The sequence below is a fragment of the Triturus cristatus genome, chromosome 7 (genome assembly GCF_964204655.1).
Source record: "Triturus cristatus chromosome 7, aTriCri1.1, whole genome shotgun sequence".
Classification (NCBI taxonomy): Eukaryota; Metazoa; Chordata; class Amphibia; order Caudata; family Salamandridae; genus Triturus; species Triturus cristatus.
Genome location: NC_140590.1, coordinates 1,512,365,349 through 1,512,378,697, shown reverse-complemented (window position 1 = coordinate 1,512,378,697; position 13,349 = coordinate 1,512,365,349). Strand labels below are relative to the sequence as shown.

The window sequence follows — 13,349 nt, the reverse complement described above, 5'->3', positions numbered from 1 at the left end:
GAAGGAGAGGTTCAAGATGCTTACCCTAGCTCAGGTTCTGGCTGCCCTGGATCCAGGAGACTGGATGGTAGCGTTGGACTTGCAGGACGCTTATTTTCACATTCCCGCCCTGCTGGCCGGCGTTACCTGCGGTTCACAGTGGGTCAGGCGCATTTTCAGTTCATGGTGCTCCCCTTCGGCCTCACCAGTGCCCCTCGGGTGTTCACGAAAGTGATGGCGGGGCCCGCGTGAATCTTACCGGTCATCGTAATATATCGGACTGGAGGCACACTAGCTTCTAATTGGACCATGGCGAGAGCATAATGGGACCAGCAACGACTTGACTTAGGTAATGCAATGAGAGTGACAGCGAAGCAACTGCCTATCTGCTATCCCAGCAGATGAAGTCACCCTTTGAACCAATACGGAATGCACAACTGTCTAATTCTCATAACTGTCTTTCTCATGGCTACCACTTCGCTAAGAGATGCGAGCACTCGCCTCCCAAGAGCCATACCTACAGATTCATGGGGACATGGAGGTAATGGGAACAAACCCAAGATTCGTTCTTAAGGTGGTATCAAAATTCCATGTTAACCAAGCAATCCGCCTGCCAGCCTTTTTTTTTTTAAGAACCTAAAACTCAAGTGGGGAGAAAGTTACTCATGTTAGATGTACGAAGGGCAATTTTGTACTATTATGAGAACAAAGGAGAACAGTTGGTATTGTTCGCACACCTAAAGAAAGGACTCCCAGTCACCAAGGGAACAATTGTATGTGGATTGTACAAACAATACAGTATTGTCACAAATCAGAGGATTAACTCTTGCCATCCTAGGCAGCGTAGCACTAGAAACCATTTGCACAGCTACTACGTGGGTATCGATACCTTCACAAAACACTGCTACATGGACATTCAGATAAACAAAGAAGCAGAAGTGGGACAGAGTACTGAAACATTGTTTGCAAATGCACTCTCCAAGAAATCCACATTGATTGAAACCGCTCTAATCCATGCACAGCATAGGATTCCAGTAAAGAGTAACACTTCAAAACAAAATGGTTACTTACAAATGCAAGTAGTTTGTGAAGCTTGAAGAACTATCTGGATTCACAAGCAACCCAATTCCACCAGTAAGAGGTGCATTTACATGCTCAACTTAAAGACTGCTATTCAAAGGGAGAAAAAAAATCTGAAGATGTCTGTCTGGATTTCAGGTGCTTGCGTCTTCTGTCACACATGGAAGGTTTAAACCCAAATGGTTGCCTTCCACCAAAGACGACATGGAGACTTTTCCCGTCCAACCACCAGATGGCAAAATAATATGCAGCATGTGAATCTAGAAAATTCTTCAAGCTGCAAAATGACTACCAGTAAGTACCCATTCTGTTGTCCCCTCTCCGCCCTTAACCAGGGTTTGAAAGAATTTGAAGGCATCTGACTGCTAAGGAGTGGTATCCGTTTTGAGGTATCGCTGGCCTCTAAATTGAAATTTAGGAGACATGTAAACAACTGAGTAAGTTGAGGAAAACCTGAACATATGTCTGAACACATCTAGGTAAAAATTCAATAGGGGGAAGGGGTTTGGGGGTGTGAATAGGACAAGATGAGAAGTCCTAATGAGATGGTGTGGGAAATTCTTTTTTAATATTTTTTGTATTGCAATGACACTTGTTTGGATAATTTAATGACTGCTATGTTGGATTGAACACCATGTCAATCACTCTCTGGTGGGGGGGGGGGGGGGGGGGTAAGCTCCCATCAGAAATACCCTTCTTGTAAGCCTTGCAAGTAAAATGACTACATCCACAAATGAGACACTTGGTTTTTACAGTCTGTGCACAGTGACTGTGTGTGGACTTAGAAGTGTCAGATTGAGCTGACTGTTCCAATTGGACATTCTTGGTATTCTGTGCTTGGACTTCATGCACATCTTTCTGAACTTTCTTTATTCATACAGAAAACGACAGCAAAACTGGTAACTAAATACACCTTCAGTTTCTAGCCTTGGCACACCTGGTTATCAGCCCTAGTAGATACAATTCATGGTGTGTTGTAGTCATGTCAACCCAGGAGACTCTAGGTTCTTAACACATTTTTTCGAGAATCCTTGCAGTCTAGAAATAACTGCCTTGAGCCTTCTAACCCAGTGAAAAACGGAACAGTGACACAGCTTTTAAAGTACAGGCAGCCCAGCAATTAATATACTAGTGCTGTAGAATTGTAGTTAAGAGCAGGTCTAAACATCAAAGTTCCAACTGTTTCAAAATGATTGGTTAATCAGTGAAAATTGCAATAACTTCTCGCTCAAAACTTTGAACCTCATGATGCAGTTTCTAGTGAACAGGAGTCCTCAGCCGTGCTTATATCGTCAGCTTGTCCAGTTCACAACCATAGAAGTGGGAGTTGGCGTGTGTGCCTACCAGTATGTGCTTCCTGATTGCCATTTCACTTTGTGGTGTATTGCCAAGCCTTCAAGCTAATTTTTAACGAATAAATGGTTGCTATGGTCTCAAATTTTCTTTTTTTCGTCTTCAGTACATCACGGAGCTGGCAGATGCACTGTCTTACTGCCACTCAAAGAAGGTCATTCACAGGGACATCAAGCCTGAGAACTTACTTCTTGGCTCAAATGGAGAGTTGAAGATTGCAGACTTTGGGTGGTCTGTGCATGCACCCTCATCCCGGTAAGGGTTTTTGTTTAATAGTCACTGGTTACAGATTACTAGGGTTTCTGAATTGTGTATCTTTTTTTTTCTACTCAAATGGTAGAACCTTTTCTCTACATGCGAAGACCCTGCAACAAAATAGAATGGTCTGTTATGAAAACTATTATCCGAAAACCAGCTTCAGACCATACCTAATTTTGAGAAAAATACTCCAATTTATTTGGGTAAAGATCACCAATTCTTAGTTAGGAACAGCAGGCAGTGGTAAATATAGGAAGAACTCTTCTCCAACTATTGGAACATACGTCTGGTGAGCATTTTTCTGCTCCAAAGCAGAGCTACCTAAAAACTAGTATGACTTGGGCATAGTGGTTCTATGTTTACTTTCTGTACCACTAAAGGAGTATAGTAGCTCGGTTCCTAAACTGTGGTCTGCAAACGCTTGGGAGTACATGACTGCATAGAAAATAGAAATAAAGAAGTAAAATAAAGATTTTAAAATGCTCTATAAATATGAAACTTTTAAATTGAAGGTTTTGAAATAAAGTTGGTATCCTTAGATTAATTCTTCAAAGCAGTACAAGAACATCAAACAGAATATAGTATGGGCGATGGATGACTTTAACTGAATGTAGACGCTCCAGCTTTACAATTTAAAAATTCCGTTTTCTATTTGAGTAAAAATGTTTCGTTATTTTGTGTATTTCTTTGATGCTTATTTCTGTAGTTTGAGTACTGTTGAAGATCAAATTATTGCTGAGGCCAGTGTTCCCAGCTTCACATAATGACTCTGGTTCCTGGATTCTAGTAATTAGGTGGGGGTTTACAGAAGTCCAGGTTAAGAGCCACTGTACTGGCTTTTAATTCTCTGAATTCCATGCATTTTACAAGGGCAGTTTGTGCTTCATTACTATCGCCATTTGTGATTTGATCTTTGAGGGTGAGAAATGTATAAGGGGGGGGGGGGGGCAACACCGGGGGGCATTCCAACAAGAAGTCCAGCCTTTCTCTTTTTAGTGTGACCCATTCTAAGATTGAGTGTTTGAAATAAACCGCAGTCGGTCATTGTCATGTACAATACCTGCCTTAGATGTTCAGCCGACTTAGACTGAGCAGTGGTTCTTAACCTTGACTTTTGTGGACCCTCACTTGATCAGTACTGGAATGAGACCCCCACTGAGCCATTACTGGAATTGGGAACCACCGCTAATCCATAACTGGAAACCAGGGACACCGGCCTAGGCATTTTCGATTTATTTGAACTGCAAAACCATACACCACTAATACAGAAACAGTCCTTTATCAAACAAAAACAAACTATACATTTTATTTAGTTTGCTAACAAATGTAAAAAAGCAACTCCATTTTAATAGGAAGGTTGGAGCTTTTCTAAATTCAGTTGAGGCCTCCATCATCCATCCTATGTTCCGTTCTAATCCACTTGCACTGCTCCCACTTATTAATTTTTGGATACTAATTTAATATTTAGCCTTCAAATTTCCTCACTTCATATTAAGTTTTAAAATTTTCAATTGTACGTTTTGCTACTTTTGTTCACTAATCTGAGTAAATGTTTTAACAAATCTCACACTGGCATCAGTGTTTTTCTCAGAACTGTTTGATACCACACACTCCTGATTTCAGTGAAGCCATCATGGGGCTGGCGAACTAGAGTTTAGTTCCCAGCTCATGTACGCCTTTTGGCTTCCTTGGCACTTGCAATATTTTGCAATTGACTTTAGTAGTGTATGGGCATAACTACTCTGGCAGACATGCCCACATCTGTGGCATAGAGCACCCTCCCTTACAGCTTGAGGCATGCTAGAAGGGTGACTTTTCTATACCTTTAGGCAGTGGTGGCTGGTATGGCACCTGGGCAGTGTGCCATGCCGACTTTCACCTCACAGGGGCATGCTAGCTGCAGTGGCGTGGTCCTAGTGACGGGGATCTTCAGCCTCTAGGCACCCATGATACCACTTAATAGGGACTTGCAGGAGGCAGAAGTCTCAGATGTTTTAGAGAAGAAACACTGCACAGGGGACCTGCTTGGCTTGGACCCTGTGCACTACAATTGAAACCACACCAATACAAGTCAAAAACTAGGGCTAACCACGTCAAAAGAAGCACTTTCTCACTGATCTCCTTTAGACCATTTGATCTTGGGGCTCTAAGTTGCCCATACCCTGTTTTCCGTACAGTTGCCCTGTGCGTGTTTGCTTTATACAGGGTTATGATTTAATGTTTCATAGTTACAGGAGGGGTATATTAGAAGGGTAAATGACCACCACTGTTTTGATTTTTTTCTTAGTTCTATATAGTGCTAGCTAGACCCGAAGGTATCAGAGCACTTTACATGTTGTGTGAACAAATTTAGTCTATGTGACGATTCTTGTGTCAAAACTATCCACAAGAGTATATATAACAATACAGCATTAAAGGAACGAAGTTGGCAATCAAGGTGACTTAGCTCAAAGGCCATAGCTAACCAACATGATCTGAATGTCCAGAGTTCGATTGGCAGCACGGCAGGCTCCAACATTCTTTACTGGTCAGTAAGTGTAGTAGCATTAGTTGGTTAATGCTTTTACTTTATTATAGTACCTGAGAAGTGCAGGAATGTAGTATGAATCACTATATATTACTTTACTTTGTGCATAAATGGTCTTTGCATCAACTGCTCATACCACCTCCCAGATTGACATCAAGAATTATCTACACAAAGTTGTATTTTAATATAAAGGACAAAGTTGGTTAGCGTGGATTTGCTTAATAAATTGTAACCTGGATGAGCTATTAACTTCATTTCATTAAAGCTTTTTCTTTGCCTATTCATGGCGATGTACATAGTTGTAAACATTCATTTTTAGCATCTCGAAAGATCTGTTCTAAATAAGTCTTGGCAATGACACTTCAGTGGTACAGCTCTTTAATCCAATAAACATTTAAACTGTGGCCCATCACAGGCACGTCTTCACAGCAAGTATTTGGTGTTCGGTTATCTAGTGAACGTAGCTGAACTAGTTGCATGACTTTATTAAACAGATTAGAAAATATCCTTTTTCTGAGGCTGTATGCTGCTGTTGCAGTGTAGTTTTTTTATTTTATTTTTATTCGGCTTCAGTTTGAAATGGCCAGGCCTTTAAGCAGTCTCTTGGGTGTCCTTTTAGTGGAGGGGGTGTTATCGTTGTGCTAATCTGCCAATAGTGGTCCTAGTAAATTGATCTATGACAATAGACAATATCTTCTAAACATTGTTTTTTTTTTTTTTTTTTTTTTTGTTTTTTTTGCTCTGTCATTCATTTTGGAGTGTTGGGAAACCACTTTCATGTTTGTCTTCCCTCCCAAATTTTTTTTCCCCCTCCCCAAACACTACATTTCTAGTTTATGTAACAGATTGTCAAAGCCAGTTGCTGCCCATAATGTGATTAGGTTGTATAGGACCTGGGTTTCGTGGCACTTTAGCCAAAGCGCTAGTTAAATTTAATGAACCAGGTGTTAAATTTGTCCTTTTTTTTTTTTCGTCTAACAAAAGCAGATTTACTTTTTCGATTAACAGAAGTCATTGCTGGCAAAGCTTTGCATTTTGAAGAGTGTATATACAGGAAGGCAGCGTTTTCAAACAAATGTGGTGGTTGGCTGATTGGGCAGAATGCTGAAAAAGATTAGATTGGATGGTGCGATGGGGTAAAGAGTTTGAAGGAACTGATTAAGACTGACCAATCCTTTATGCTGGCTTCCTGTAGATTGCCGACTTATATATTTTTTTTTTGTCCCCCCTTTAGGCGAAGTACGCTTTGCGGTACTTTAGACTACCTTCCTCCTGAGATGATTGAGGGTAAAATGCATGACGATAAAGTGGATCTATGGAGTCTTGGTGTGCTGTGCTATGAATTTCTTGTTGGAAAGCCACCCTTTGAAGCGGACACGCATCAGGAAACCTATAGGCGCATTTCCAAGGTAATTTTCCCTCTGGATTTTTGTTTGACAGTGTCCAGTCAATACAATGCTGTATTGAGCATAAACCCACAGCACCAGTTAAGAACTAGAGCTAAATGTAACTTCTCGTTGAGACCTTAAATTTTCTGATTAAGAAAGGACAGCAGAGATGGACGCTCGAGGGGAGCAGCAAGGCTGTCATGTTTTGCATAACTTGTTCCAGACATCAAGGTTCTTACAGGCACCGCTCTGCAAAACGACTATCAGAGGTATACACCTGCAACGCTTCAGAAACTTCATATCTGAGCCAAAATGACTAGACACAGATGGGTAAAGTCTAAAATTGCAGTCCATTTGGTCTAAGTAGGCAAGAAACTAAAGTCACTAGAGCAAACACATTTCAGTCCTCTCTTCAAATATATCCCTTTATAGGTTCTTCACCTTCAATAAATACTAACTCCAGCTAGGAAACATGCCTTGCTGACTTGCACCAAACAGAGAAAAGTTGACATAAGTCTAAATTTTACAACCTGTAACTCTGTGCTACCATTTTGGGGTTTCAAATAATCCAGATTTCCCTTCTGCGACAAACAAAACACACGGAGAAAAATCTAAAGCAGGAGGAATAATTAGCCCTATGAACTCTAAATATCTTCCAGGGCCTTCCTAGTTTAAAGTCTAGCCAGGCGTATCCCCAAGAGGTGGAATGCCTGGATGGAGAAAATCAACAGAATATGATGATTCTCTCCTGAGTGACTCATACCCATCTAGACATTGCTCACTGGATGTCTCCTTGGGCATAGATACAAAAGAGCAGCAGATGCCCACTGCTTGTAGCTAGATGAAGACTGTGCCTACTCCAGGAGAGACGTGTGCTGAAACCAGTGCAAGTTGGCCAAGTATCATTAGACCAAAAAAGGAGTGACTATATAATCTGTGGTCTCAGGTGAAGGAAAGGGGGATTAAAACGAAGTAGCTCTCATAAGCAAATTCCGAAAGCAATTCAAATGGTGGACAATGCAAACTGATACGTTTGGTACTTCAAATATCCAAAACTGAGCCACACATCAGATGCATTGCAATCCGGGTGTGGATACACACTCTGGAACTTTAAAATCCAGAGAGCAAAGGATGTAGGAGGCAAACTGATTCCATTTACATGTTTCTATTCCTTTAATGCACAGGTGATAGTTAAGGTAGTACTAATTCAGACTACACTCGTCCAATGTTTTACCTTAAACGGGGGGGGGGGGCGTGGTGACATTGATCTGCACTATCAAAACTAGCATTGTCTGGCAGTGGTCAATTGAAAAACATGCATGCCACAGCTGCATAAGAGGTACCTTGAAACAGAAGTTGCTATTCTAGTTAATAAAAGGTACTGGAAGGGCTAAACCTGTGCCCATCGTGCTGCTGTAAAGTCTTAACCTGGTTCTGGCACAAGTTATGAAGCCTTCTTTTTAACAAATGCACAAGACCAAGCTGAAGTAGGTTACACTGACAATTGCTTTTCTTATGGCAGTTGACTTGAGGAGAGATGGCTAGCAGCAAGCTATAGCCGTTCAGAGGTCTTAACCACAAATGCACTAGGACATTATGTTGAACTCTCAATGCCTAAGGTGGTTTCTCACTTTCACTTAATTTCAAAATCCAACACCACAAGTTGAAATATTTACATACACTCAATTGTAAGGTATTTCAAGTAACTTGATCCTTGAAGACTTCTTTGTAGCACATCCAGCTCAAACCAAGTTAAGTTATAGAAAAAAAGACGGCGACAAGGTGTATAGTTAATGTCAAAACTAGCTTTGATATGGCATGTACAATCAAGGGTCACATGCCTCAAAGTGGCAGGCAAAGCTTTCCTACTGAATGTCCATAGATCATGTTCAGAACCGCAGCAGTTATTAAGCCAAACATTCACATACCTCGCAAGTACAGTCCAACGGAGTCTGCACAGGTGGGCAAGAAGGGATTAACAGACCTGCCTGAATCGCCATGGAGGGCAGGTTTCACTGGGGGAACAAATCTTAACTGCAACCGTATAGGGCACATTGTGGGTTTATGGTCTGCGTCATAGGGGGTAGACTCAACTACGTGGGTAAACTACCACAGTATAAATAAAGACTAACTTGGACCTAACCATTAAGTGGTAGAACGCTGCCCAGCTTGTCGATCCAGGAGAACCTAGTGGTGAACAACTGTTTTTCCAAGTAACTTTCCAACTGCATAGCTTTCGTGTCCATTACTGGAGTGGACGTAGAGTGAATTGTGAAGAGGGCGATTTTAAATGCGTTTTTACATTGAAGTTCTTGAATTTTATTTATCAAATGAGTATGTACACCAGTGGTGTTTTGGGTGCATGGAAAGTTGGTGGTTAAAGGAAGCTGGCTCTGTATATACTATACCAAAGTAAGGTGTAGTATGCGGAGTCCAGTGGATCCCCAGAGGTATAGCAGAGGCTTAAGTAGACAATACTTTACTCTTTTATGGTAGTGATTGAGCAGTCCGGCTTATCAGAGGGTAGTGTTAAGCATTTGTTGCATACACTCAAGCAAGAAATGATGTCACACACTGAATAAATCCAGACCAATTGTTTGTATAAAAAGTTACTATGTTTTTTATTGCTAGAACCAAGATGTACGAAGTAGCAGGCAAGTCATACTTTCAATACAATAATACTTTTCAAGATATTGTGTGTACTGCTTTTGTTAAAGCATGTAAGTTACTTCAGCCGGCAATGTGTTGTAAATTTTCAGAAAAGTATCTAGAAAGTAATCACAAGTATTCTAACTTAGGATAAAACAATCTAGTAACAGTTTTGGCATTGCAGTACATCAGTATACACGTTAACTCATTTGTAGACACCAAGTTACTTTGTTGCAATACAAGACCGAGTCCACACCTAGAACATTTTTCAGAGGAAAAACCCATCATGCAATCCTATGGGAAAAACGTAGTGTTCAGTTTGCAGGTAAGTAAACAGTTTTGGTAAATGAGTTTTGGAGGGTAGAACCAAGGCTCATGTTAGCACTCAAGCAGCACTATGGTGGCTGGGTGCCAAGGTTTGTCGATTAGGGCTAGGGTACACCTCGGTTGGTGGCTCCTCACGGGCAGGCCACTCTTTAGAGGCAAGCTCCTGGGTTTAAGGTGAAGGCAAAGGGGGTCCAAAGTCAGCACCAAGAATACACCACCAGTGGCTGGGTGCAGGGTGCTTGGACGGTGATGGGAGACCAATGTTATCCTATGGAGACTGTCTTCAGTTTTTGGCTGTAGGCTCGGTCCAGGATGCCTTCCGGGTGGAACCAACAGCTGGGTAGGTATTTTCCTCAACGTCAGGACTGTTTGGGGTCTGGTCACCTGGATTCACGTTTGGAGAATGCAGGGGTGACTTTTGACGTCTGGAAGGCGCTTACCTGTTGCATTGGAGGGAGGTTGGTGTGAAGAGGCTGCAGGAGTCCTGGAGGTGACACCCCTCGATGGCTTGGAGGTGAGGACCACTGGGGAAACACTCAATGATCGATGGACCCTCTAGACACTGGTCATGGACAGCAGGTGCAGAGTTCCAGGAGCAGGTTTTCTTGGCTTCGCAAGGTCTTGATCTTATTTTGTGGACAGAGCCGCTGTCCTTGTAGTCCAGAGTCTTTGTTGAAGCAGGGGATCAGTCTTCACCAAGTCTGGTGGTTGCTGATCTTTATTTGTAGCAGTTGTTTTCTTCACAGGGGGATTTGGGGCTGTAAGCAGGCCGATGGGGCTGCGACCAAGTCAGTTGGGCCTGGAGTCTTCCCTGCTGTGAGTTCTTAGAGTTCCAGTCTTAAGTCATCACTACTAAATTCTGGGTTCTGGGCTGCCTTCTAAATACTGTATTGAGGGGGTGGTTTAGAGGTCTCAAGGTAGTAGCCAATGGGCTACTGTCCTTAAGGTGTCTATACCCTTAGTGTGCTCACTGCACTTGGAGTTGGCACAAACCCTTACCTTGATTGGAGGATGACTGCCATCTACAAGTTGGCAGGCACTGAAGAGTGGGCTTCACATCCTGAGGTGGGGTTGGCAAATGGTGGGCACACCTTCTGGGCTGTCCCGATTAATTTTTTTGTAAAACTTTTTCCAGCAAAAAATAGGGGGTGGGGGGCTGCTCCTGATAAAGGCTCGGGGTTGCGTTGCGAAGGCGGCAAGTCCTTTGAAGCTCCCCTGCCACAGATGGCTCTCCTGACCTGGGGAGGTGTGAACATCTCCACGCAGAAAAGCCTTTTTCTGGGCCCAGGGAGCGAAGGCTCCCACCCCTGGGGTCCAATAACCGGTCTCATGATGGCAGACTGGTCATCAGTCAAACCCACCACTAGTGCTGTTGGTTTTCTTTTGGGGGGGGTCCCCTCTAGAAGAGACCCCCTGAGTGCATGGAATCTGACACTGGTATCAAACCTCTCAGAATAATAAACATGCACGGATTCCAAACATCCCAGGATTCAGTAAGGCCATTATGATGCTAGGAAACTTCTAATGACCAGTTTTTAATCCATCTATTCAGGATGGTTTATCTGGGCACTTATCGAAGAAGGTCATTGGCTGTAATAGGGACCTATCTGCTCTTGAACATGGGTCCTCACATGCGGTATAGGGCACCCTGCCTTAAGGGTTACTGACTTGGGACTCCTGCAGTGCTGGGCAGACATGGCACACACGAATGTGTTCCATGTCGACTTTTAGATGCACCACAACGCTCAGGCTGCAATGGCAGTGGTGCATGTTTGTGGTGAGGTCTCTTGAGGCTGGCAGAATACATGCTGCAGCCCTCAGGCCTTTCCCTGGCTACCCGGCCCTTGGAACCATAGGTAACCCTTATATGGAGCTTACAGGTAGGCCAAAGTGGTGCAATTGTGGAAACAATGGTACAGGTTAGGGAAAACACAGGCCTGGGAACCTGATTGCCAGGGACCCAGGTCATACTCAGTCAAATTGTGTTTGGTATCTGGCAAAAGGTTTGGGGGCAACCATGCAGAAAGGGCACTTTCCTACAAAGCTGGTTTGAAAAACTGACTCTGCAGGCCCATTCTCACTTTGAGGAATGCTAGTTAAATGCAGTGGTGGCAAGGGTTATGGCAATAGTACTAGACTGGAGTGTGCGGGTTACTATTTCTATGAAGCACAAGTTTAGAGATGCTAATGGCTTTTTTTTTTTTTCTTTTTCCTCTCCTTAGGTTGAATATCAGTTTCCTTCATCTGTGTCTGATGGCGCTCGTGACCTGATCTCAAAGCTGCTGAAACATAATCCATACCAAAGGCTGCCTTTAAAGGATGTGTTGGGACACCCGTGGATCGTAGCAAACTCTACTAAGCGTCCCACAAGTCAAAGGAATTCTGTAACGCCTTCACAGTGACCCACCTTAAAACAGGGCCATAATCTTGCACACATTTGCACCCGCTAGAACAAGCTCATCACAATTATTGGCAGTGGAAAGCATTTCCTGCAGCATTCCGAAGTTGACTTTTAGCAGACTGAGCTGAAAATCGAGCACATAAGTAGTTGTCAATCAGTCTCCTTTAAAAAAAAAAAAAAAAAAATCTTATTTCCAGGGCTGTATTCTGACCTTTAATGTGACTTGCGTTCTCATTGTACTTGGTAAAGTGCAATAATCTGTACTATGGTCGTGTTGGGCTGCTATGGTTGTCCTTGCAATGCACTTGTCACTTGTGAATGGGAAGGAAGATTGCCAATCTATGTAAATACACTGTATATAATTAACATTGTAATGTCCTGTTTGAATGGTGTGATTAGGCAAAGAATTTAAAGCGGATGAGTTGTCTGACTGTTTGTGAGGAGGCTATATAACTCTGAAGTGTATACTAGATGCCTTTTTCACAGTGTATGGTTAATGTTTTGCTTTCAGAGATGGTTAATATTGTCATTGTTAATATTGTCTTCTAAAATACAACAAATAAAATAAATAGATTTTTATACTTGTATGGTCTTAATGTACTCTAGCAGATTAGGATACTTCCTACAGTTGCATCTAGCATGACAATTGGAGCATTTTACCGTAATTTGAGATTTCATATAACATGCTGTTCACTTGCTGTGGGGATTGTTTCCTTGTAACACTTAGTCTATGTAGCCTAGCCACCTTATTTTGTCTGTGGAAATGCCTGACTTCCTGATGGTATATTGAGGCGCATTCAATGTGCAAAGTTGTTTGCTCCTTTGAGCTCTACTCTTTGAGTTTATTTTTGACAAGACTACTTATGCAGCTACCTAGTCTAAACTTGGTGGCTTTCTTTTTTTGGTGAAACACGTGACCAAATATTTCCCCTGATTGTGAGGACCGTGTATGACCAGTTGAAAATTGTTGGGTAAGTCTCAAAACTGGCATCCATTGCCTACTTTAACCCATCCACAAAATGCTTTGGTAGCTTCAGGCACCGATATAACATTTGTGCTGTACTGACGACCTGCACTTGTCTTCACTTGCAGAATTCTATAACCTTGGATATTTCATATATTCACATACTTGAATCCTTGCCCATTGTCAGCCTGGGAATCCCCGGCAATGTCAAAATATACCACCTGTAGTATATGAAGCAAAAGGCCATAGGCCTGAAACACAGTATGTGTAGTTAAACATCCACCTCATTTGAAAGAACCCAAACTTCATCCAATGCTTAAGCCCGCCTAAAGGCCACCAAAGATCAATTTCTATTGCACATCGTATTTAATTGAATCTCCTCTTAGAGCTCTGCTCTAAGCTTTCAGTGAACCAGGAATTGTT

At 42.3% G+C, this 13,349-nt stretch overlaps 1 protein-coding gene across 2 annotated transcripts in view; it reads left to right on the top strand.

Annotated features, from left to right (window-relative positions):
* Nucleotides 1-12,547, top strand: part of AURKA (aurora kinase A) — a 77,313-nt gene extending 64,766 nt beyond the window's left edge. For both annotated transcript variants that reach the window (XM_085619265.1, XM_085619266.1), the window contains exons 7-9: nt 2,519-2,667; nt 6,432-6,606; nt 11,784-12,547. In XM_085619265.1, the coding sequence (XP_085475391.1) occupies nt 2,519-2,667; nt 6,432-6,606; nt 11,784-11,963 (504 nt within the window). In that variant the 3' untranslated portion in view covers nt 11,964-12,547. The remainder of the gene's footprint in view (nt 1-2,518; nt 2,668-6,431; nt 6,607-11,783) is intronic.
* Nucleotides 12,548-13,349: the final 802 nt, after the last annotated feature.